This window comes from Hirundo rustica, chromosome 3 (assembly GCF_015227805.2).
Source record: "Hirundo rustica isolate bHirRus1 chromosome 3, bHirRus1.pri.v3, whole genome shotgun sequence".
NCBI classification, from domain to species: Eukaryota; Metazoa; Chordata; class Aves; order Passeriformes; family Hirundinidae; genus Hirundo; species Hirundo rustica.
Window position 1 is genome coordinate 115,814,374 of NC_053452.1, and position 24,793 is coordinate 115,839,166.

The window sequence follows — 24,793 nt, forward strand, 5'->3', positions numbered from 1 at the left end:
GGCTTTTTAAGGATAAACTGTCCAATTAAGGAATGATGTCACCGAGACACACAAAGCAGTCACACGAAAACAAGTGATTTTCGCAAGGCAGAGGTCCTTCCAAACCAGCTCCCAGCTGAGAGAGCCGAGAGAAGAGACCCCTTTGTTTATTTTGTTACTTTTTATACATTTGTGGGTCCAGCAGAAGATTGGCTTTTTGGGGTTTCCACCCCTCAGCCTCAGCGGCCAGACCAATTGTCAGTTACAATTGTTTTCAGGTTAGAAATATGCAAACAAAGGACAGAGAATGAAAAACAAAGGATTTGTTTATGTTACATCTGTGGGAAAAAGTAGAAAACTGCTCTTAATATTGTACAATAACTAAAAAGATCTGACTCCATTTAAGAAAATCAAAAGGCTCAGAAAAACCAGGGTAACAGAATGACACCTAAATTATTTTTACTTTTAACCCAACAACCAACCACCCATGGCCTGCAATGCCGATTTTTCTACCCGATTACAAAATCCCACCCAGACCCGTGAAGGTGAAAAAGGAGAACTTAGCCCTAAATCCTCCATCTTGTTTTATATATGTTATTATATTCTAAAACCTTAAACTGAGTTTTGCACCCTGTGCTCTCACACGCTTCTATCCCAACTCCACACCCACAATCCTGGTGCCGTCACTCCATTTTGGAGCCTCTTCCACGGCCTCAGCTCAATGCAGTGTTTTCCCGGGGCTCAGCGCCTGTCAGCACAGAAATCCTGGAATTCTCAGCGCCCAGGGCTCCAACAAAGAGGGAGGTGGGATGGGCTGTGAGGACCGTGAGATGGTTGGCTAACCCGCAGAACTTCTGGGCTTGGGTCCAGTCTTACACAGAAATCCAAGGGAAACCCCAACTTCGGCACTGTGGTGATGCCAAGTGGTGAATCCCCTCTTCCTTCTGAGCCCTCCACTGGAATCCAGAATTCCTGGAGCCCAAACCGTGGCTTCCAGCCCTTTGCTGTGGTTTCCTCGCAGGGGTGAGGAGCCACAGGGTACAATCCATGATTTCCTGTTGATTTTTTTGTTGTTGTTTTTTAAATCTGCGAGCCTTGTCCTCTCTCCCAATCCCTTTAACACAAGGAAGGTTCACCTCCAGCATCTCTGCAGCTTCAGGACTTGAGTCTGCAGATGTTCCTCAGGACTGGGACGGGATTTGGCCGCAGTCGGTCCCCGTGGTGGCTGCCAAGAGCAGAGGTCCAGGCCCCTCTCAACTCCAACCACCCCAATCCTGCAGCAAAACCCATCCCAGACCCACTTCCCGCCCATCCCTGCAGCCGAGGGCTTGGGAGACGTGGGAATTACTCCTCTCCTCCCAGCTTTGGGGCTGGAGGCTGGGTGAGATTCCCAGGGACATGCCTGGTTCCATCCCCCTGGACCAGGGATTGTGTCCGAGCCATCGGAGGCTTTGAGGACAATCTTCTCTGCCTCTTCTCCTCTGGACATTTCTTGCTTATCCTCCAGCTTCCTTTGTCCTGGGTCTGGGTGGGATTTTGGTCCAGCTGAAGGCTCTGTGCTCATTTCCACTGCTCCGAACAAGGTGGTCCCACAGCGCTCCAGCTAAAATCCTGTAAGACCTCACCTGAATCCTGTAGGATCTCACCTAAAATCTCGGTTCCCAGCCTGAATTCTGCAGGATCTCACCTGAAATCTCAGTTTCTCACCTGGATCCTGTGGGATCTCACTTGAAATCTCAGTTCCTAGTGTGAATCCTGAAGGATCTTACTTGAAATCTCAGTTCCTAGCCTGAATCCTGTAGGATCTCACATGAACTCTCTCGCTCGAATCCTGCAGGACATCACCTGAACTCTCAGTTTCTCACCTGAATCCTGTGGGATCTCACCCAAAATCTCAGTTTCTGGCCTGAATCCTGTGGGATCTCACATGAACTCTCAGTTTCTCACCTGAAACCTGTAGGATCTCACCTGAAATCTCAGTTTCTCACCTGAATCCTGTAGGATCTCACCTGAACTCTCAGTTTCTGGTCTGAATCCTGTGGGATCTCACCTGAACTCCCAGTTTCTCACTTGAATCCTGTAGGATCTCACCTGAACTCTCAATTTCTTGCCTGAATCCTGTAGGATCTCACCTGAACTCTCAGTTTCTGGCCTGAATCCTGCGGGATCTCACCTGAACTGTTGGTTTCTCCTCTCCACTCTCCCTCTCCCTTGTTCTTTCTCCTTTTCTGTCCTCCGCCCAGCCAAACACCTCAACGGGTACCTGGCCATGACCAGCAGGGCCCATCGCTCTCGCCCCACAGGGGAGATCGTTGTCAACATGGAACCCGAGGTTCCCATCAAGAAGATGGACACGATGGTGAAGCTGGAGGCTGTGAGTATCCATGTGGCAGCACCCCTTTCCTCATGGAATTGCCGATTTCTGAGGGATTCCAGCCTGAATTGGGAAGGCAGCGTGTCCCAGGGGCGTCGGGCTGTGTCGCAACGAATGTGCCTGTTCCCGGGGGTTTTTTTGTGCCCAGAGTGGGAATTTCAACTCCTTTCTGCTCCATATCTTCCTCCACAAAAAACAGATTCATGCCAAGGGCTGGAGCCAGGCTGGGAGAGCTGGGAATGTTCACCTGGAGAGGAGAAGGATCCAGGGAGAGCTCAGAGCCCCTTGTAGGACCTGAAGGAGCTCCAGGAGAGCTGGAGAGGGGCTGGGGACAAGGGATGGAGGGACAGGACACAGGGAATGGCTCCCAGTGCTAGAGAGCAGGGATGGATGGGATTTTGGGAAGAAATTCCTGGCTTGGAGGGTGGGGAAGGGCTGGGATGGAATTCCCAGAGAAGCTGTGGCTGCCCCTTGGATCCCTGGAAGTGTCCAAGGCCAGGCTGTGTCTATTCCAGGCTTGGAGCACCCAGGGGTGGTGGAAGGCGTCCCTGCCCATGGCAGGGACGGAATGAGATGAGCATTAAGGTCCCTTTTCCCACCCCAACCCATCCTTGGACTGATGACTGGCGCTCAGCCGAGGGTGTGTCCTTAACCTGCTCTCCTTCTCCCTGCTCCCTTCCATCCCGGACGGCAGAACTCCGACGCAGTGGTGAAGGTGGACGTGGTAAGTGACGAATCTTCTCCGCATCCCTGCTCCCAGCTCTCTGCTCCCTCTTCCAGCCCTTCCACGCCGCTTCCAACAGACCAGGCGCCCTCCCCAGCCCAAGCCAGGCGGGGACATCACCCCTCTGTCCCAGGACAGAGGCGCAGCAGCGCTGTCCCCTCGAGGGACGTGGCAGCGGCCTCGTTCCTGCAGTTCGGGAAGCTCTTTTGGGACAGGAATTCTCATCCCAGCTGTCCCAGGAGAGGAGCCAGGAAGGCAGTGCCCCGTGGGAGGGAAGGGATGCTGGGGGTTCCCACCACGACCAGGTACCAGGAAAGGTTCCCTCGCTTCACCAAGGGGACCCAAGGTGATTTGCTGGGCCACAGCTTGACTCCTGCCGCGGGAGATTCCGGAGGTGTGGCCTGGGAAGTGCATGGATAAATAGGATGATGGAATTGTGGAGGTGTCGTGGGACCACCCCGTCTCTGGAGGTCTCCAAGGTCAGGTTGGATGGGGCTTGGAACTGATGCCTTAGGAAGGCTGACCTGAAATAGAGGCTGGACAGAGCTGGAAAATAAAATATTTATTGAAAGGCCTCCGGGATCCACCTTGGGCAAGACAGGCACCAAAGAAAGATGGCGTCGGGGTGGCAAGATCTTATATTTTTATAAGTTTTGGTCCATTTGCATATTGGGGTTTAATTGTCCAGTGACAGCTCCAGGTTGTGAGGCCCCATCCTTTTTGTTCCTCCCTTCAAGTCCACCCTTGTTTGTGCTTTCGGACTGGAAGTTGTCCTTGGTGTCCAGCAGGAAAAGGATTTGTTTTGTCTTGTTTGTGCTTTTGGGCTGGAAGTTGTCCTTGGTGTGCAGCAGGAGAAGGATTTGTTTTGTGTCCCTGCTGTGTGAAGAGAGCTGAGTGGCAGTTAATGTGAGGCTCAGAGCTGCATCCCTAGGCAGCACAGAATCTGAAAATATTAAAGCTTAAAGGCATCAGAACAACTCGGAACAGCGGAAGGTGTCAGGATTGGAATTGGATCATCTCTAAGGTCCCTTCCCACCCAAACTGTTCTGTGGTTCTGGCACCGTCTCCGTAGCCTTGGTCATCCTTGGCTGCTCTGTGCTTCGGTCTCTGTGGCTGCAAAAGGGAGAAAGTTCATGAGGCCCCCGAGCCTGGGGGGTTCTCCCTCCTCGGGTGCTTCACCCCCTCACCTCTGTACTTCCAGAAATGATTTCCTTTCACCTGATCCCTCCCCTTGCCTGTCTGTGCTCCCCTTGTCCCTTCAGACCGAGGAGGAGAAGGAGAAAAAGAAGAAGAAGAAGAAAGGAGGAGGAGGTGGGGAGGAGGTGGAGGAGGAGGAGCCGGACGAGAGCATGTTGGACTGGTGGTCCAAGTACTTCGCTTCCATTGAGACGATGAAGGAGGTGGGTGAGGAGGAGCAGCAGTGACGGGGTATCCAGGAGAGATTGTTCCCTTCCTGCCCCTAATTCCAGCTCCTTCCAAAGCCTTGGGGCTGTGCTTCATCCCATGGCTGCTGTGGAATCCCAAAACTGGCCAGGCTGGAAAAGCCCTCGGATCCCATCGAGCCCAACCGTTCCCTGTCACTGCCAAGGCCACCCCTGACCGTGTCCCCAAGTGCCACATCCACCCGGCTTCAAATCCCTTCAGGGGTGAGAACTCCGCCGCTGCCCTGGGCAGCTTTTCCAGGAAAAACGTTGTTCCTAATATCCAGCGGCTTCCTTTCTCCCCCAGCAACTCCGGCAGCAGGAAGCAGCTGCGGCAGAAGCAGAGGACAAGGAGGAGATGGAGATCGGAGAGGGTAAGGCTGGGAGTGAGAGAGGGAACGTGGCATGGAAAGGTGGGGCCAGGATTCCTCCCGGTGCTTGGACATCCCTTTGGGAATCCCTTTGAGAAATCCAGCCAAACCGGGCACTCCCGGCGCCTTGCGTTTTCCCAAAAAAAGCCAATTTTTGTGGGCGTTTCTCCCTGCATGCTGAGCTCCTTGTCCTAACGCAGGCAGCGAAGACAAATACACGATTTTAGGGCAAGTTCTCTCAATTTATCGACTTACATAATTTTATACATTATGTATTGTTTTTTTTCACTTATTATCATTTTATAAAATGGTGCCCTAAATGCGTTTTTCTCCGAAGGAAGTCAGGTCTGTGGGTCAGGTGGGGCTTCTGACCTTGCCTAAATTTGGGGGGGAACTAATTCTGTCCCAAAAATTATGCCGGCCAAGAATCCTGGGACTGGTTAGTCAAGGGTGACCTCGTCCATCCGGCCATGCCAGGGCTGGGAGGGGTATCCCTGAGGAATTCCATCCATATGTCCCCATGACACATGGATGTTGTTGTGCCCAGGTGATGCAAAATCCTTCAGATGAGTTTATTGGGGAAGATTAATCTTTTTATCCCGGGAAAAACGAGGTCTTGTCTTGCTGAGCTTGCTGAGCAGGTTCTCCCAGGCTTGCACTGGTGTCCTCCGTGGTTTTCTTTCTGTCTCTTTAGCATGATCCATTTCCCTTCGTTCTCCCACTCCTTCCCCCTTTCCTCGTCCATGTGAAGCTTTTCCATCTGTCCGCCCCATCCCTGGACAGCGCCCAGCCCTCATGGAAGCTGGCAGAGGCACCAAGGGACGGGGATTGCAGAAGAGGGGAAGGGTTCCCTTTGAATCCGCCTTCTCCAGCATCCTCTCCCTGTGGGAAACGGATTTGTAGGGAATTCTCAAAGCCTGACAGATGGCTTGCATCTGTGTGCAAACTTTGAGATAAAATGTGCTGACTTAAAAAGGCCATGGGATAGGACAGACGCTGCTGAGAGAGAAATGGAACTGGAATTAAGTTTCAAATCATGGCCTTGCAAATAGACGAGATATTTTTGAGAAATAGAACTATGAAATTTTTTTTTTAGTAGGACCCACATGGGGTATTTTTAGATGATTGGCTTAGAAATATTAGCATCACTGTGTGGCAAAGCCTGATAGGCCAAAACCCGCTCATAATGTTATTTTAATTAGGAAATAATTCGGCTTCTGATTGTGATGGCTTGAGTTGTGACATCTGCACCATCTCACCTTTCTCATGAGACCGAAAATGGAATCAAAATCTTTTAAAACGCCTCCCAGGAGCCCCTTTTCCTGGTCAGGAAAAGGGTTTGTCCAGCATCTTCCCAGCTCTCCGTGGCTGGTGGCTGCTCCAAATGAGACTCTGGTGACCTGTGGCTGCAGCTGGCCCTGGACAATCCAAGGGCAGCAGTGTCAAGCATTGCCCCCTCTGTATCCCCAGGCTGGGGTTCCACTCCCCAGGCTCCACAAAGCAGGAGAAGTCCCTGGCAGGAGGAAGAAAAGGAGCTGCAGTGGGCAGGGCCAGGTTTCCTCACCGCTCTGCCCGTGTTTTGTAGTCCTCCAAGTGATTCCTGCTCAGGTCAGCACTGGAATTGCCTGCACAGAGATCCCCGGGCTCCTGGAGACGCTGTGATCCGGAAAGACAGGACAGGGCTGGGATGGGACTTGCAGGCAGTGGCAGCTGGCAGCTTTCACACTCCTCTTCTTTGAAGGACCTTGTCCAAGCCCTGCCCCATCTCCTCACCCTCATTTCCGTTCCCTCCTTCCCTTCCTCCTTTCCGTCTCCTCCCTCCGTGCCGCTCCCCCCTGGACTCAGAGTGATGCCAAACTTGGTGACTCTCCCATGAAAGGCTCCAAGGCTCAGGTGAAGAGCAAGGACAGGTCCAAGGCACCCAAGGACGACAAGAAGAAGAAGCAGCAGCCAGTCCCTGAGCTCCCCGAGAAGAAGAACAAGCAGAAGATCGATGAGCTCAAGGTACCGGGGGGGTTCTTCAGCGGAAGTACCAAATCCTAGGGATGCTGTGCCTTGGGAAATCTCTCCTCGGGATGCTGTCCTAACGCGGGCAGTGAAATCAAATACACAATTTAGGGCAAGGTCTCTCGCCCAATCCATCAATTTATATGATTTTACATATTACATATTATTTTTTCTCTTTTTATCACCTTATAAAATGATGGCCTGAATGTGTTTTTCTCTGAAGGAAATCTGGTCTGTAGGTCAGGTGATCTTGGGACAAGGCTTCCCAGCCTCTCTCCGCAGCTGGGAGGAGCCTGAGTGATTAAATTCTGCGTGGAGCCAGCGTGTTGTAAGCCCCACGGGGGTTCATCACACCCTGAGGGCTGATCAATGACCTCCCAGAAACGGCTTAAAAATAATTAGTGAGACGGCCGATCGGGCGTGTTTTGAAAAAAGCAAAAGGCTTTAATTAAAGAGAAAATAACAAACAACGCAAAACACCACAAAAAGCCCCGAGAGGCTTTGTGGCTTGTTCTTAAGTATACAATGATTAAGAAGATTTGTTGATTTTTTTTTTTTTTTTTTTTTTGGCAAGCTGCCCAATAGAAGCAGCTACAGGCCTTGAGGCACATTCCAAAGATCCATCAGGTGCCTCTGTGCCGACACTGGGCCAATTACGATGAGAGAAAGACGGAATTTTCTGGTTCCTCTCCCTTAAAAGTCCTGGGGTGCAAATGAAACTCTTTTCCTAATGCGGAACCATTTACTCAGTTGTGGAGCACCCGAGCTCACCAGGAAAGGGGTTTTCCTGGGATAGGATCATCCCTGGGGCAGCGTGGCGCTGTCCCAGCTCCAAGGGAGAGTTTTCCTGCCTGAATAGGGCTGGCCCAGCCAGGATTCAGGATAGGGGTGGGCTCTGGTTTAGTGATCCCAAGGATTTCTCAGGACTCACGTCGCCTGTGGTTCTGGGGTTCAAGTGGGGTTTAGACCTGGATCTCACGCAGAGGGGGAACAATGGCCCCACCCGTTGTCCCAAGATTCCCTTTTTCCGACCTCATAATGCTGGAGATGCTTCTCCTTCCTAGAAAAATGAGTCACTGGGAGCTGAGGTGTCCATGTTCACAGAACCCCAGGATCACTGAGGTTGGAAAAGCCCTCCCAGCCCATCCGGTCCAAGCTGCGCCCCATCCCCACCTTGTCACCAGCCCAGAGCACTGAGTGCCACATCCAGGAATTCCTTGGACACCTCCAGGGATGGGGACTCCAAACCCCCCCCAGGCAGCCCCTGCCAGGGCCTGAGCCCCCTTTCTATGGGGAAATTATTCCCAGTATACAATCCGAACTTCTCTGGCACATCTTTTGCTCACTTTCGTTTTTAATCCCAAATTTCCTCCTTTCAACTTCCCCGTCACCTCAGGTCTTCAACAAAGAGCTGGAAGCAGAGTTTGACAACTTTGAGGATTGGCTGCACACCTTCAACCTGCTCCGGGGGAAGATCGGGGACAACGATGACAACGCCACGGAGGAGGAGCGGATAGTGGGGAGGTTCAAAGTGAGTGGTTGGGAATGCTGGCCGGGACTTCGGGAAGGGTTTTTTGGGATGGGGTTGCTTCCCCGGAGGCCCGGGGCAGCAGGACTCATTTGGGCTGTGCCCTCCCTGGCTCCAGGGCTCCATGTGCGTCTACAAAGTGCCGCTCCCTGATGACATCACCAAGGAGGCGGGATATGACCCCACCTTCGGGATGTTCCAGGGGATCCCCAGCAACGATCCCATCAATGTGCTGGTCCGAGTCTACATCGTGCGGGTGAGTGGGAATTTGGGGTGTGGCAGGCGGGATCCGGCACTCCCTTCCACCCGGAGCCGGTCCTGGAGCCACGGTGGGATTCAGCTCCGACGCATCAGGACCCGGGATTGTCTTGGTTTGGAAAGATGGGTGTCTGCCAGGGAGAGCCAGAGCTTCCCTTGGAATGGAGGACGTAAACCCAGTCCCTCCCTGTTATTATAATTTTGAAATTAAGGGGCTGGCAGACAAAGATACGGGAATGGGAGTGACGGTTCTTTACTAGGAAAATTAAAAATACAAATGTAGTAGCATCAAAAACAAAAAAAAAAAAAAAAAAAAAAGAAAAAATTAAAAAAAGAAAAAAAGCAGCAAACAAACAAAAAGATAATACTGACAGAGTCAGAATACAACCCTGCTGGTCAGGGTGCTGGTAGCAATCCAATCAAGTCCTCCTGCAGTGACAGATGTGGTTCTGTTGGAGCAGAGATGATCCTGTAGAAGGGTGCAGTTTTCCCTCTGAAGGTCCAGTGGTGCTGAGATGGGTCTGGTGTTCCTCTGGGAATCCAGTGGATTCCGGCTGTCCCGGTGTTCCGAATCTCAGGTTTTATCCAGGTAGGAATGCTGGGCTCCTCCCACTGGGATCATGGAATTGTATCAGCCATGCAGTGAGCCTCGATGGCCCATTAACAGCAGATATTCCCTGGAGGGAGGATGGGTCATGGAAGAGATAAACATCTCCCCAACCGGTTTCAACTGATGGCAATAGAGCACATGCTTTTGGTTGCATTTTGTATTGCAACCCAAGACAAGGATGCAGCTTGAGGACTGAAGCAGCTCCTTGGTTATGGAACGGTTTGGGTTGGAAGAGACCCTTAAGTCCATCCCGCTCCAGCCCCTGCTGTGGGCAGGGACACCTCCCACTATCCCAAATTGTTCAGGGATATCCCAGGATAGCCTGAACGGTGTCTCCAGGGCTGTGTGCTGCCAGCACCTGGAACGGGACAGATCCAAGCTCCTCCCAGATCCAGAGACCTCTCTCCAGCAGGTGGGATGGGCCGGCGTGTCCCAGTGCTCAATTCCCATCGATAGTTTGGATCAGCCCGTACTGTGAGGTGTTGGTCCGTTCCACAGCCACGCTACCACCCTGGTGATGGTTCGGGGTGGGAGGGAGTGGGAGAAAAAGAGTGGCACGGGATCTGGCAGGATTGAGGAGATCCATCTGAAGGACACGGCACCTGGTTGAACATGTGTTCCGTGATCATTGATGTGATCCAGCCAATGCACGGTTTTCCTTTGTATATGGAATGTGCTCTGGAAAAAGTCCCTTCCTGACCCCTGAAATGGTCATTCCCATGTCCCCAAGTGTGGGATTCTGCAGCCAGGAACTTAGGAGGGATTTCCACCCTGCCCTTTGCCACCACCTTGTCCCAGTCTATCACAAACGGAACCTGCTTTTGGCTCCATTTCCCACCAGCCTGGTTCTCCATCCAGAGCTGCTTCCCACTGGGACATGGAGTCTCCCATCCATCACCAGGGTGGAACAGTAAATGCCAGGTTTGGCCAACCCCCAAAAAACCAGCCAGGATTGGGTGGATATGTCCTCACATGGGCATCTGCTGCTATGCCATGCTTGGAGGTGGGACTGGAGAACTTGGGGGTCCTCAGCCCCTCTCTGGGGAGAATCCAGCATGGAGATGACACAAGAAGAAGGGGATAGATGTCTCAACATCTTGGTCAGGTTCTTGCTGGGGGCTCTTCCTTAGTCTCCTGCCTCTGACGAGATTCCAGAGATCACTGTGGTGACGTCTCAGGACAAAGCCAGTTCCAACCTCTCCCTAAACTACAACAGGGGTTTAGACGAGGCAGGAATACTTCCAGTTTAATCCAAGGCATCCTGTTGATACAGGGATTTAGACGAGGCAGGAATACCTCCAGTTTAATCCAAGGCATCCCATTGATACAGGGATTTAGACGAGGCAGGAATACCTCCAGTTTAATCCAAGGCATCCCGTTGACACAGGGATTTAGACGAGGCAGGAATACCCCCAGTTTAATCCAAGATATCCTGCTTCACCCCTGTTTCAACCCGAGACACTCTGTTTAGGGACTGAAGTGGCCTGGTGTTCTCAGGGGTGGAGAACGGGCCCATCCCTGCTGCGGACTGCCCTGACCCATCCCATCTGCTCTCTCCAGGCCACGGATCTCCACCCGGCTGACATCAACGGGAAAGCCGATCCCTACATCGCCATCAAGCTGGGCAAGACGGACATCAAGGACAAGGAGAACTACATCTCCAAGCAGCTGAACCCCGTCTTTGGGAAGTGAGTACTGCGCCTGGAGCTGCCGAGCCCAGCCTGAGCTTGCCAGCCCTCAGACCTGCCACCGAGGTGTCCCGTGGCTGCTCCCTGAGCTGGGGTGATGGGATTTATCCCTGGAGCGGTTTGAGCGCTCACTAGAATTATTTACTCCTCTTCTGCTGATGAGATAGGATTAGGAGAAAAAGCAAAGCAGGCTCAAGACTTCAAAGAGTATAAAGACAGGTTTATTAACAAAACTACAGGAGAAAAAAAAAACTAATAAGAATCAGTACGAAACCTTGAAAACACTCCCCCGTCCCCCACGACTTTCCTTTCCCTTCTCATGGACAATGTATAGAGACAAAACTTGGAACCCTCAGTCGGGAAAGCCGCGCTGGGGCAGGGGGGATTCAGATTCCCACTGCTGTCGTCGACAAGATCACAGCACTGTCTTCAGCAACCAACAGGAAGGAGACACAAGGATTTTGGAGAATGCACATTCCCGAGTACAGCCAGATTGTGAGCCCTGGCGACCCGCAAGAAGAACTTCCCGGGATTTTCCCTGATTTTTAACCGGTGTTCTCACAGAGGCGCGTCGCCTTCCCAGTGGCTTCACCAGATGTCAATATTCAAAGCTAGTCATCGATTGGCTTTGCTATAACTTCCTTGGAAAAACCACTTCTGTGGTTTGCATTCCCACGGTTTGGACGTCCTCCTTCGCCAGCGTGTGGTCAGTGTGGCACTGGGTTTAGGAGATGAACCTGAAATTCACCTGATCAAGGTGGAAACACCCACTTAGGAATCACTAAACCTAAACTGGAGAGAGAATAAGACACAAACTCAGTTTCAGGGCTGTTGGGACGGACAGGTCAAGGATTTTTCCCTCCTGTCAAGGACCGGTGGTTGAGTTAAACCCCACCTCAGATGTCCTGCAGTGGTGGAGGCAGGTTGAACACCATCCGTGGATTGGAGCAGACACGCTTCCCCTGAGTGGCAGCACTCGTCCTGAGTGGCAGCCAGACCCTGCAGCAGCTTTCCACTTGTTATAAATACACATTACAGAGCTGGCTTTTCGCAAACATTAAGATAAATGCTGTATGCATAATGTCAAAATGACTTAGCTTTTATTTCTGCTATTAATAAAAATTAGGCGTAGTAGTAGCTGATATAATTATGCATAAATTTTCTATTTAGTCGGAATAACATCCAGTAAACATCTGATGAAGACCCTGCTACTAATATGACAATTATCAGCATCTGCTGTCTGAAAAAATTATGGACCGAGGCCCAAACTGGAAGTTATAAAAAGATCGATCTGAAACCACAGCCGTGAAACATGCATGCTCTAAAAAGGCGGGCCCAAGGAGCAGCCATCCTAAACAGTTCCTAGAATACGGAAATTAGTTTACGGAACAGTATGAATATCCGTAATACTCTATGAATATGCAAAAGGCTGGTGCAATGAAAAAGGTATTTAAGAAACGTGTCTGCTCTTGGCTGAATGCCAAGAACCCGGCCGTTTAACCCTTTGCTTTATCTCTGTCTCCTGGTATCTTTTCATTAAACTTTTAAAATTTTACCGGGAAGGCAAACCTCGTTTTTAACGCTCTGCCTCCCCCCAATCCCAGATCCTTTGACATCGAGGCCACCTTCCCCATGGAGTCCATGCTGACCGTGGCTGTGTACGACTGGGACCTGGTGGGCACCGACGACCTCATCGGGGAGACCAAGATCGACCTGGAGAACCGCTTCTACAGCAAGCACCGGGCGACCTGCGGGGTGTCCCAGACCTACTCCATGTATGGGAAAAGCCTTCCCTGCCCCACCTCCCACCTGGATGCTCCTCTGTGTCACCTCCCACCCAGAGCCTCCCCCCTTCACTGCCTGCTGGCCCAGGGAGGATTTGTTTTGGGAAAAAACCCCTCACGCCGTCCAATCTCACCAGGGCCAGGGGAAAAAAGGAGGAGTCTGCGCTATCCCTGGTTTTGTGACCAGCTTTAGGGTGCGGTGGAGTGGGTCATTTGGAGCCCAAGGCAGGAGGGAGGGACTGAGGGGACTGGGGGGACTGGTGGGACTGGGAAGAGGGGCGAGGTCGGGGCTGAAATAGGAGCAGAGCGAACGATGCGATGCTGAGCATCAGGAACGGAATGCACTGGGAATGCCGGGCCTGAGCCAAAGTGGGGTGGAAGGTGATTGCAAAAGGGGCACAGAGGGATCAAGTCTGCTCTGAAGCTTCACCTTTGCTGCCTCAAAATTCTTTCCCTGGGAATTCTGGGTGCTTCATGGTGCAGTGGGGTTTTTCTAGCAGAAGGGAAAAAAAGAAATTTCTTTCTCCTCCCAACCTTTTTTGGCTGATCTTGCCCTCCTGTTCCCAGCCATGGATACAATACCTGGCGTGACCCCATGAAGCCCTCCCAAATCCTGTCCAAGCTGTGCAAAGAGGGAAAAGTAGATGGGCCGCACTTTGGGCCAGGGGGAAGAGTGAAAGTTGCCAACAGAGTCTTCACCGGCCCCACGGAGATCGAGGATGAAAATGGTATGGCCCTGTGGGATCATCCCATGGGGTGGAGGCTCTGGAGGGGAGCAGGGGTCTGGAGGGGTCTCCTCAACATCCAGGGTTGGAATCTCAGAGCAGTTTGAGTCGTGGAGTGGTTTGAAATGGATTCCTCCTGGAATCACTCAAGGGCATCCATGGGCACCCGAAACCGCCTCTGGAAATGCTCTTCTAGCAGTGCATTGTCCAAAGAGCCATGGAGACACCTCCTGGATTTTCCAGCGTTTAGGAAATTGTTATCCATGGGAATGCATTCCCAAGCAGTGGGAGATGAGGGCTGTGTGCCCAAGGAAGAGGGAGACAGGCCAGGAGGGGTGAAGGAGAGAAGGAAAACATGGTCAGTGGACACGGGGCTGGTTCAGACAGGGAAAACTGAATGGGGATTTGAACCTCCCACAGGGATTGGAGAGAGGCAAGGGGAGTCAGGAAGTGCCAGCTGAGGGACAAAGCGTTCCCAAGGGATGGCGAGGATGAGGCAGTTCTGCACCTTTGAGCACAGGTGGAGGTGCTTTGCTGTCCCTGTCCCGGTTGTCCAAGCTCTCCTTTGTCCTCCAGGCCAGAAGAAGCCGACGGACGAGCACCTGGCACTGGCAGTGCTGCGGCACTGGGAGGACATCCCACGGGCCGGCTGCCGCCTTGTCCCCGAGCACGTGGAGACGCGGCCGCTGCTCAACCCCGACAAGCCGGGCATCGAGCAGGTCTGACATTCCAACGGGAATGGGGGCAGCCCACGGGGGCCAAAGCAGACCCAACCCACCGGGATGCCAGCAGAGAAAAATCTCCAGTGCCTCTCGATCCATCCTCATCCATTTCGCATCCCACAGTCCCTCCTGATTCCCCACATCTGGGCACCCGGGAGCAAAATTCCCAACAGATTCCCAAGCAGAAGGGAATAGGAACCCCTGGGCTGCTGCTCACAGAAGGCAGTGCCAGGAATTCCCTGGAGACCCTGAAGCTCCTGGAGTCCTGAGGAGGACACTGAGCCTGTTGAGTAAAGGAGGGGGAACAGGAAGACAGCTGGGCTCTGGTTGCTTTGCAGATACAATTTTGGTCAGAAATCTCCCCAAATCCAATCCTGGGCTGCCCCGTTGAGCTTCTGGCAAGTTCCTTGGAAGCACAGAAGGGAAATCTCCCCTCGGTACTTGGCTCACCCCGGTGAGGCTGATCTGAGCTCACGTGGAGATCATGGAATTATGGAATGGTTTGGGCTGGAAGAGCCCTATAACCCGTCCAGTTTCACCCCCTCTATGAGATGCTTCTGCAGGGGTGGAGGAGGATTCATGGGCATGGGAGAAGCTTGTCCCACCCCACATCTGGCTGTGGGAAGAGGGGAACACTGGTGGGGAGGGGACAGGAGTGACAAGGGGAGCTGACCGTGCCTCTCCCACCCCGCAGGGCCGCCTGGAGATGTGGGTGGACATGTTCCCCATGGATATGCCGGCACCCGGCCCTGCCATCGATATTTCTCCCAGGAAACCCAAGAAGTAAGAAACCGCCCAGCCAACCAATCCCAGGGAAAACAGGAGGTTTGGGATGGAGCCCGGCTTCTCCCGTCTCCTGCTGCTGCTCCATGGCCAGCCCAGCCCTCTGCTTGGGTTCCTCAGCTGTGCTGGCATTCCCAGAGATCCCAACACTGGAGGCAGTCCCAGAGCCGCTCCTGAGGGTGGTACCCCACATCCCCTGCAGCTCCCGATCTTCCTCGCTTGTGTTAACTGGGATATTCCATCGTTCCCAGGCCTTGCTGCAGGGCCAGAGCAGAGCAGAGTGCCCAGCCCTGAGCCTCTCCTAGGCAGGGTTATCCCAGGGCAGTTTGGATGGGGCTTTTCCAGGGGGTGATGGATAGAAGGATGGGTGGTGGAGGCTACCGGGACAGCCGATCATTCTAAGCAGGAAAGAGCAGGCACAGACAGTGCATGGAGCAGGAGGAAGGACATTTCTTCCCTCAGTATCCGTTCTAGTCCTTTCTCACCCTGCTGGCCTCGGTCCTTGGGCCCCTTTTGCTACCCTCAGGGCTGGGATAGGAATTCCAGGGTTGGCACTGGGAATCCTGATGGGAGCATCCCTGTGCCTCCCAGGAAGCTGATGACTTGGGTGGAGAGAATATCCCTGCATCCCAGGTGGGAGAGGCACAGCACGGGACAGGCAGGCGCAGTCAGGAGAGGCTGGAAAAGGTGAAGGAGTCCCACAGATGGGCTCAGCCAGGGCATTGCCAGAGGGAGATCCCAAAGGAGGGAGGTTAAGGAAGCTGTAAATCCCCTTCCCTCACCTGGAGACTCCCTGGAACTTCCAGTGAGGTGGTGGTCATGTGTCCTGAGCCTCCTCCAGCCTCCCCTCACTGCAGGAGCTGGGATTCTGCTCTTCCTCCACCCACTCCCTCCATGGGAGCCACCTCCTCTGCCAGCAAAATTCCCAGCCGAGCAGAAGTGATGGGAAGCTCCCCAGGCTGCTTCACAGTGCTGGGAATTCCTTGGAGACCCCAAAGCTCCTGGAGTCTTGAGGAGGCCTGTTTTGGGGGAGAAGTCACAGCCCTGTTGAGTAAAGGGGGGAAAGCAGGAACAGAGTTGGGCTCTGGTTGTTTTGCAGACCAAATTTTGGTCAGAAATCGCCCAAAATCCAAGCCTGGGCTGCCCCGTTGAACCTTTGGCAAGTTCCTTGCAGAGGCTAGGAGCAGAGGAGGAAAATCCCCCCTTGGTGCTTGGCTCACCCTGGTGAGGCTGATCCGAGCTCACGTGGAGATCGTGGAATGATGGAATGGTTTGGGTAGGAAGAGACCTTAAAGCTCATCTTGCTCCATCCCCTGCCATGGGCAGGGACACCTTCCACTATCCCAGAGTGCTCCGAGGCCCATACAACCTGGCCTTGGAGATCCAGAGGCAGCCACAGCTTCCCTGGCTATTCCAGCCCAGCCCTTCCCCACCCTCCCAGTCAGGAATTCCTTCTTAAGATCCCATCTATCCCTGCCTTCTGGTAGCAGGAAGGCGTTCCCCTTGTCCTGTTCCTCCATCCCTTGTCCTCAGTCCCTCTCCAGCTCTCCTGGAGCTCCTTTAGGCCTTGGAAGGGGCTCTGAGCTCTCCCTGGATCTTTTCCTGCTCCACATAAACATTCTCAGCTCTCCCAGCCTGTCCCCACAGGAAGAATCCCACCCCTGTAACCATCTCCATGGTTGAGATCCCCTCCTGTTCCTGACCTCCTGATCCTTGGGACAGATCCCTGTGAGATCCCTGTTCCTGGCAGCCAGCCCTACTTTCTGGCAGCATCACCCCACCCTCTCCTATCCCACTCCCCGTTCCCGTGCCTCACCTCCCACTCCCTCCCTTGGGCAGGTACGAGCTCAGGGTGATCGTGTGGAACACTGACGAGGTCATCCTGGAGGATGACGACTACTTCACCGGCGAGAAGTCCAGTGACATTTTTGTCAGGGGGTAAGTACAGCCTGGAATTCCATCGGTGCCTCCCCCATCTCTCCCGGGGTGGAAGCCAATCCTCGCCGGGGTAGGAGCAGGAAGAGGAGCGGAACATGGGTGGTTCTGGGGCTCCCAGTGCTGCTGTTGCTTCCTGCCTCTCCTCCTCTCCTGGGCTGCACATCCAGTGGGCCCCACTTGGAGCTGCAGTTACTTACCTGGGATGCCACTCTGGCAGTTTTGTGTCTTGGTTTGGTATAACAAGTGTCCTCCAGGGAAAGCCAGAGCCTCCCTTGGAATGGAGAATGTAAACCCCCTTCCTCCGAATTGTTTTGATTTTGAAATTAAGCGGCTCTCTGGCAAAGGTATGGAAATAGGAATAACAGTTCTTTACTAAGGAATGTCAAAAATAAAATTGTAGTAGTGCAAAAAAGTAAACAAAAAAAGAAAACACCGACAGAGTCAGAATGCAACCTGAAGTCGGGGGGTTGGTAGTGTCACCGTGAAACACAAAGAAATCACACGAAGACAAGAGATTTCTGCAGAGGTTTTTCTGATCCAGCTTCCAGCTGAAAGGGCGGAGAGAAGAGACCTCTTTGTTTATTCTTTTACTTTTATACATTTTTGGGTCTAGCAGAAGATTGGCTTTTTGGGGTTTCCACCCCTCAGCCTCAGTGGCCAGATGAATTGTCAGTTACAATTGTTTTCAGGTTAGAAATATGCAAACAAAGGACAAAGAATGAAAAACAAAGGATTTGTTTATATTACTTCTGTGGGAAAGGTAGAAAAACTGCTCTAATATTCTACAGTAACTAAAAGATCTGACTCCATTTATGAAAATCAAAAGGCTAATAAAGAAACTCAGAAAACCCAGGGTAACATGGTAGCAGTCCAATTAAGTCCTCCTGGAAGGACAGACGTGGTTCTGTTGGAGCAGAGACAATCTGGTAGAAGGGTGTAGTTTTCCTCTGAAGGTCCAGTGGTGGTGTAGAAGGGTCTGGTCTTCCTCCGGGAATGCAGTGGAAACAGGCTGCCCTAGTCTTCTGAATCTCAGGTTTTATCCAGGTGGGAATGCTTGGCTCCTCCCACTGGGTGGAGCATCTCCCAATGGGATGGTGTAATTTTATCAGCCGTGCAGTGAGCCTTGATGGCCCATTAACAGAAGATATCCCCCTGGAGTTATGAGGAACAGAAGAGATAAAGAAAGTCCAGGTTTTAACAGCTGACCCATTAACAGAGGACACCCGCCCCCTCGCCCCAGAGTTATGTGGAATGGGTTCTAGAAGAGGTAAAGAAAAACGCCTCTCCAGCCAGTTTCAACAGATGGCAATTGAATACGTACTTTCAGTTACATCTTGCATTGTAAGCCAAGACATTTTGGAATGCGATGCCTTCCTGGCAGGAGAGGAGATGCCTGAAAGTGCAGTGTTTGAAAGAGACGGACCACTCTGTGTGTTAGCAAAGCCAGTTTATTATGCTGAACACCAGTATTTATAATTCCCTCACTACTGCACAAAATCTTCCACTCTGACCCCTCTGCTCCTGTTCCTGCAGCATCAAAATCTTTTCGGTTTTCAAGTCCCTCTTACACCCTCTTGGGCTAGCAATGTCCTTGTTATATCTTCTCTGGTCAGAGCTGTCAGAGTGACAGAATGAAGATGTAATGTCTTCATTTCTGTTCTGGCCTTGAGTTTATCTCTCCCATGGCCTCCACTGTACTGATGCCTGGTAAGGCTGACCTGGAAGAGAGGCTGGACAGAGCTAGAGAATAAATTAGATATTTATTGAAAGGCCTTTAAAGGTACACCCTGGCCAGCATGTAGTTGTTTCACATTTGCCGATTTCAGCTTCCCAAAATTAGCGCAGTGGTCTGTCTACGTATTTACTCTCTTTTTGCTGTGAGATAGGATTCGGAGATAAACAAAGCAGGGTCAAAACTTAGAAGGGAACAGAGACAGATTTATTAACGAAACTATGAGAGAGACAAAATTAATAAGAATCAGGAAAAAACCTTCAAAACACTTCCCGCTCCCCCAACAGCTTCTTTTCTTTCTCACGGACAACGTATAAAGACAAAATTCAAAACTCCAACTCAGTTTACCACTTATAAAATAGTCTTTCATCAGTTCATTTAGAGAGAGGTCTCTTTTAGTCTACCATGGAACTTTCCACAAGAAAAAAAAAAACCACCAAAACAGTCCACCTGTGACTTTTAACTCTCACAAAAACAGCTGCCCAGGAATCTGTAATTCTGAAGTCCCTCCCATATCACTCGGCCTTTCCTGTGGCTGCATATGGGCCATGAAGTTCATGGGGTACCACTTTAAAGATGAAGGGTTCCAAAAGCAAAGGTTTCTTCAAGTCTAGGAACAGAGATCTTTTATCTTTCTAGGGGCAGATCTTCATCTCATCTCATCTCATCTCATCTCATCTCATCTCATCTCATCTCATCTCATCTCATCTCATCTCATCTCATCTCTCTGTTCAAGCTTCTCATAAGATCACAGCTACTTCAATATTTACTTAGTCCATCACAAATACCTTTGCTCAAATCCACAATCTGAATGCTCTCATCGTCTCACGAATGCATATTTTTCCCATGATTTAAAGGGATATTCTAGTATATTACAGCCTGTTACCATGGCTCACAAAAGACTTTCAGCCTAAAACTAAGGCATCTTCTCACCTCTTCCATCTAAGATATAACACTTCCTTCGCTGACTCAAATATCTTCATATTGTCTCTTTACATGTCCCACTCTGTTTTTTTCCCCCTCTCACTCAGAGAAGTTAGTGCTTTGCAAGTTTTATCTGTGCAAGGAAATAATTCACATTCTCCCAAGTCTGCAGAGGGAATGATGGCTCTTTCCTGGGAACTGGTCAAAGGTCAGGCCGTGCTGGGGCTGGAGCCAGGATCTTTCACATGGCTGGGCCCCTCCCTTTGCAAGGCGTCTTGATAGCGGTGGCTAGATGTTGTAGTGCTTCAATTGGGCTTATATTGTATTTAATTTTTATATTGGGTTTTATAATGTTTTCCTCTGTACCACCCCATCGCCCTGGACACTGTATCACGTGGTTTGTCCTTGCTCCTCTGCCCCGCCCATCTTCCTCCACTGGAAGGCAACCCAACTCTGTTCCTCTCCCACCTTGTCCCTGACTGGGTAGTGGCTTGTTCCTGCCTCTAGGCCCGTCCCCCCTGGGAAAAAGCCCTGGGATGGCCGGGAGCTCGCTCTCTTCCGCTGGGAACAGGGACTGGACTGAGCTCCGGATTCTGCAGGGGCAAGACCCCTGAATAAAGCCGTGATCCCCCCCAGAGGAAGAGCAGACTCTTTCCTTTTGCCATCGATGGACGCCTGCTCTCTCTAAACGAGAATGTTTGCAGCCTCTGGGTAGCTTTTAGGACCCTGGAAGGAAGACTCCTTCTGAGGTGGTTTCTCTCTCAAGCTTGTTTCTGCCCACCCAGAGATGGCAGTTGTCCGGGGCTCCTTTGCAGGAGTTTAAATTCCCCGCATTCAGGTGGTTTTAGAGTTCTGGCCCTCTGCAAAGCTCTGTGCCAAATGCAGGAAAAGACGGAGTCTTCAAGGTTACATGCTTCGTTTATTAGTTCTTATCTTACAATTTTCTCAGTGTCCAAAAGATGTTTGCCGCGGCTCGGACATCTGGTGATTCCTCCTGTCTCTGGGCTGTCCTTATCTTTTATGCTAATTGCTACATATTCTTTATTTACTATTTCTTACCAATGTCTATCACTATTACTAAAAAGGTCATCTTTACTCTGACCCAATCCTCACTAACTACTTTGTGCCAACGTCACTGCAGAAATGGAGTGAGGGAACAAGAAGGAAGAAGAAAGAGACAACGCCCCAAATTCTCCATCTTGCCCCATTCACTTCAATGCCGAAAATCCCAAAGCCACTCTTTTTTCACCCTGTGATATACTAAACCACTGTTTTTACACTCTTGTGGCCTGCAATGCTTCCTGCAGTGCAAGAAGCCTCTCCCATGGACTGAAATCAAATCCAGTGTCTCTCTGAGCTCTGGGCTATGGGCTGGGGTCCCAGATCCCCCTGCCCAGGTCCCTGACCCTCCAGGGCAACCAAAGGAATGCCCTGGACTCCAACACAAGCTAGCCGAAAGGGAGCACGGGCTCCGGGGTGGAGAGAGAGCCGCTTCAGCTGGAGTGTGCTGCGGGGAAGGGATGGCTCGGATCTCACAGCAGCATGCCTGAGGCTTGTGACTTATTAAAGAAATACGGGTATTGGTCTAGTATCGATACCCAACTGTGACGGACAAAAACTCTCTAACAGTTTAAAGTTAGAAAGTGTATGTTTATTACGGCCGGGCAGCACGCGGGATATTTCCCTAATTTGCCCTGCGAAATTCACAGGTAATTACAAAGCCTTTTATTTACAAAAGTGTTGAATATCCAAGATACAAATGCATATTCATACCCCTGTCACCTCCCATTCCTCGCTTCGTATGCTAATTGGCAAAAAGGCAATTAAGCATGCGTGCTTTGTTTCTTAAAATGAGTCGGGGGTCTATTCTGGGGAGGGGTCACCCAAAATGAGGAAGTAAGATGAGTCTTCCTTGTCCTGACCTTTCTACCTTTTCAATGCATTCATGACAAATGAATCCTTGGTAGAACTTACAGTTTCCTGTGTTCAGTGGGTCCTTTAAGCAGGAAATCTGCAGCTCTCTTATGTCCTATTTACCACATTTTGTTTTTCATTACAAGGACAACTACATAAACATAAACCTGACAAGAAATGAGTTACAAGATCCGGGGTAGCTTAACTAAGATCCGGCTTCTGTTAACTGCGAACAAAGCTTACCTATCTACTTCAGCTAATTCAGCAACTTATTATCTTAACTTTCCTAAAAAATCCTTAGTTCCTCAAAATTAACAAGTCACTTGGTCTTCTCCTCCTCTTCCTTTGCCTGGGGGCCATCGGGCCAGGGTCCAACCAAGGAAAGGCCTGGCTCAGGCAGGCCCCAGCTGGCCCACCCCACCCTGAAGCAAGGAGAGAGCCGAGGCCAGCTTACCTCTCCCAAGGCCAGAAGAAAAAGAGAAAGATTCCTGGAATTCTCTGATTTTAACACGCGTATTCCCAGAGGCACGTAAACTTTCTGCTGGTTTAACCAGATATCAATATTCAACCCTAGTCACTGACTGGGTTTTGGTGTAACTTCCTTGGAAAAATCACTTCCTGGCAAAACCACCAAACAGCACAAGAGCCTGACCAGGGCTATACCCAAGGTGGACTTTAAATGGTCACAAAATGGACGACCAGTCACGAGATCTCACACTTTTCTAAGTTTTGTTGCATTTGCGTATTGGGATTTAATTGTCCAATTACAGATTATGAAGTCCCATCCTTCTTTTCTCTCTTCAGCCCAACGTTGTTTATGCTTTTGGGCCTGAAAATTTGTACCTTGTCCTTGGTCTTCAACAGGAAAAGGATTTGTTTTGTCTACCTACTCGAGAAGAGAGCTGAGTGAGACTTAATATGAGGCTCAGAATTACACCCCCAGGCAGCCTAGAATCTGAAACACATGAAAGCTAAAGCTCAGGTACCAGGGCTAGGAGGTCTGTGGGGCTTCCCAGCTCAGCCTCTGTGGCTGTCTGATCCTCCACATGACATCTCTGTCAGGGGGTGACAGTCCTCCTGGAGTGACAGATGCAGTTCTGAAGCAATGATCCTGTAGAAGAGTGTAGTTTTCCTCTGAAGGTCCAGTGGTGACGAGATGGGTCTGGTCTTCCTCTCTGTGAAAAATGCCAATCACTTGTTTTAAAATTTTAAAAGTTTAATAGTGATAAATTGGTCATAAAAATAGCATTAGAGTAATAAAAAATTTGAACAATTAGGGTTAGGACAATGCAAGACAATAAAAACAAAGTAACAGGCGTCTGGGTGCCTTTCTGGGCAAAAAGCTCCGAAAAAGGACCCCGTTAACAAAGGATTATCTCTTAAAAGCAATAGCCTGTTGAATATTCGTACATCTCATACATGATGCATAAATTCCATTTAAACATTGAATTCTCTCTAGTTAGTGTCACTTTTTTTTTCCTATGGCGTCTCCAGGGCTGAGCGAGGCAGGAGAAGTTGGTCTCCCCTGATAAGGAAGTAATAAATTCTTTTTCTCTGAAAATTATTTTTCTCTTTTCCTGTGGCTGCTATCTCTTTGCGAGTATCCCCCTTCCTCTCTTAAAAAAAAAAAAAAAAAATACATAATTTCTATTTTAACTACAAAAACTACATTTTAACTACAGAACTACATTTACCATACCATCAAAACATTAATACAGCATTACTAATCAATGCAACATACTACATACAGTAAATAGCTTGCGTAGAGACGTATAATATGCACTTTTCACACTCTGGGAATCCAGTGGAAACACGCTGTCCTGGTGTTCTGACTCGGATTTTTATCCAGGTAGGAATGCTTGGCTCCTCCCACTGAGTGGAGCATCTCCCAATGGGATGACGTGGTTTTATCAGCCCTGCAGTGAGCCTTGACGGCCCATTAACAGCAGATATCCCCTGGAGGGAGGACGGCTCATGGAAGAGATAAGGAAAAACTGTTACCCTGGTTTTTCTGAGTTTTTAATAGCCTTTTGAATTTTCATAAAATAGAGTCCGATCTTTTTAGTTACTGTACAATATTAGAAGCAGTTCTACCTTTTTCCCACATATGTAACATAAACAAATCCTTTGTTTTTCATTTTCTGTCCTTTGTTTGCATATTTCTAACCTGAAAACAATTTTAACTGACAGTTGGTTTAGCCACTTGGCTGAGGGGTGAAAAACCCCAGAAGCCAATCTTCTGCTAGACCCACAAATGTATAAAAAGTAAGAAATAAACAAAGAGGCTCTCTCTCTGCCTGGATTCAGCCTTGAGCCGGATCGGAGGAACCTCTGCGCTGGAAAATATCTCTCCGTGTGACTGCTTTGTGTGTCTCGGTAACAAAAAACACCTCCCCAAATGGTTTCAACAGACGGCAATAGAACACATACTTGTGGTTACATCTTGCGCTGCAACCCAAGACAAGACCCCCTTCTAGGTCCTTCCAGGTGGTCCTGTCCCCTCTCCTGCCCCATGTGAACCTGCGCTCACCTCTCACTCCCCGGGCTCTGCAGGTGGCTGAAGGGGCAGCAGGAGGACAAGCAGGACACGGATGTCCATTATCACTCCCTCACTGGTGAAGGCAACTTCAACTGGCGTTACATCTTCCCCTTCGACTACCTGATGGCCGAGGAGAAGATCGTCATCTCCAAGAAGGAGTCCATGTTCTCCTGGGATGAGACAGAGTATAAGATCCCAGCCCGCCTCACCCTGCAGGTCTGGGATGCCGACCACTTCTCGGCTGACGATTTCCTGGGTACGTGGAGGGTCCAGAGCATCCCACAAACCCCTTGAGGTGCTGCTGGATGGAGCAGGTGGGATAAGAGGGCAGGAAGGGTCTGCAGAGAGATTGGGAGAGGCTGGATCCATGGGCCAGGGCCAAGTGCCAGGTCTTGAACTGAGGTCACACCAGCCCCACTGAGCACTCCAGGCTGGGGCAGAGGGGCTGGGAAATTCTGGACATGAGTCCAGGTGTGCCCAGGTGGGCAAGAGGTCACTGGTCCCAGGGCTGTGCCAGCTCTGGGGTGACAGCAGGACCAGGGCAGTGCCCGTCCCCTGTGCTGGCACTGCTGGGGCACCTCCAGTGCTGGGGCAGCTCTGGAACCCTCCTGACAAGAGAGACCTGCAGGGGCTGGAGCGTGTGCAGGGAAGGGAATGGAGCTGGGAAAGGGAATGGAGCCCCAGGAGAGGCTGAGGGAGCTGGGAAAGGGAATGGAGCCCCAGCAGAGGCTGAGGGAGCTGGGAAAGGGAATGGAGCCCCAGGAGAGGCTGA

At 50.8% G+C, this 24,793-nt stretch overlaps 1 protein-coding gene across 2 annotated transcripts in view; it reads left to right on the forward strand.

The window, feature by feature from the left end:
* Nucleotides 1–24,793, forward strand: part of OTOF (otoferlin) — a 141,614-nt gene that overhangs the window by 111,925 nt on the left and 4,896 nt on the right. The window contains exons 33-46 of one of the 2 annotated variants that reach the window (XM_040058710.2): nucleotides 2,283–2,353; nucleotides 3,048–3,077; nucleotides 4,340–4,477; nucleotides 4,806–4,872; nucleotides 6,749–6,873; nucleotides 8,273–8,407; nucleotides 8,523–8,660; nucleotides 10,833–10,960; nucleotides 12,565–12,735; nucleotides 13,312–13,472; nucleotides 14,046–14,188; nucleotides 14,886–14,974; nucleotides 16,814–16,912; nucleotides 24,036–24,277. In XM_040058710.2, coding sequence (XP_039914644.1) covers nucleotides 2,283–2,353; nucleotides 3,048–3,077; nucleotides 4,340–4,477; nucleotides 4,806–4,872; nucleotides 6,749–6,873; nucleotides 8,273–8,407; nucleotides 8,523–8,660; nucleotides 10,833–10,960; nucleotides 12,565–12,735; nucleotides 13,312–13,472; nucleotides 14,046–14,188; nucleotides 14,886–14,974; nucleotides 16,814–16,912; nucleotides 24,036–24,277 — 1,737 coding nt within the window. Of the gene's footprint in view, nucleotides 1–2,222; nucleotides 2,354–3,047; nucleotides 3,078–4,339; nucleotides 4,478–4,805; nucleotides 4,873–6,748; nucleotides 6,874–8,272; nucleotides 8,408–8,522; nucleotides 8,661–10,832; nucleotides 10,961–12,564; nucleotides 12,736–13,311; nucleotides 13,473–14,045; nucleotides 14,189–14,885; nucleotides 14,975–16,813; nucleotides 16,913–24,035; nucleotides 24,278–24,793 lie in introns of both variants that reach the window. The other variant, XM_040058712.2, reaches the window with a different exon arrangement.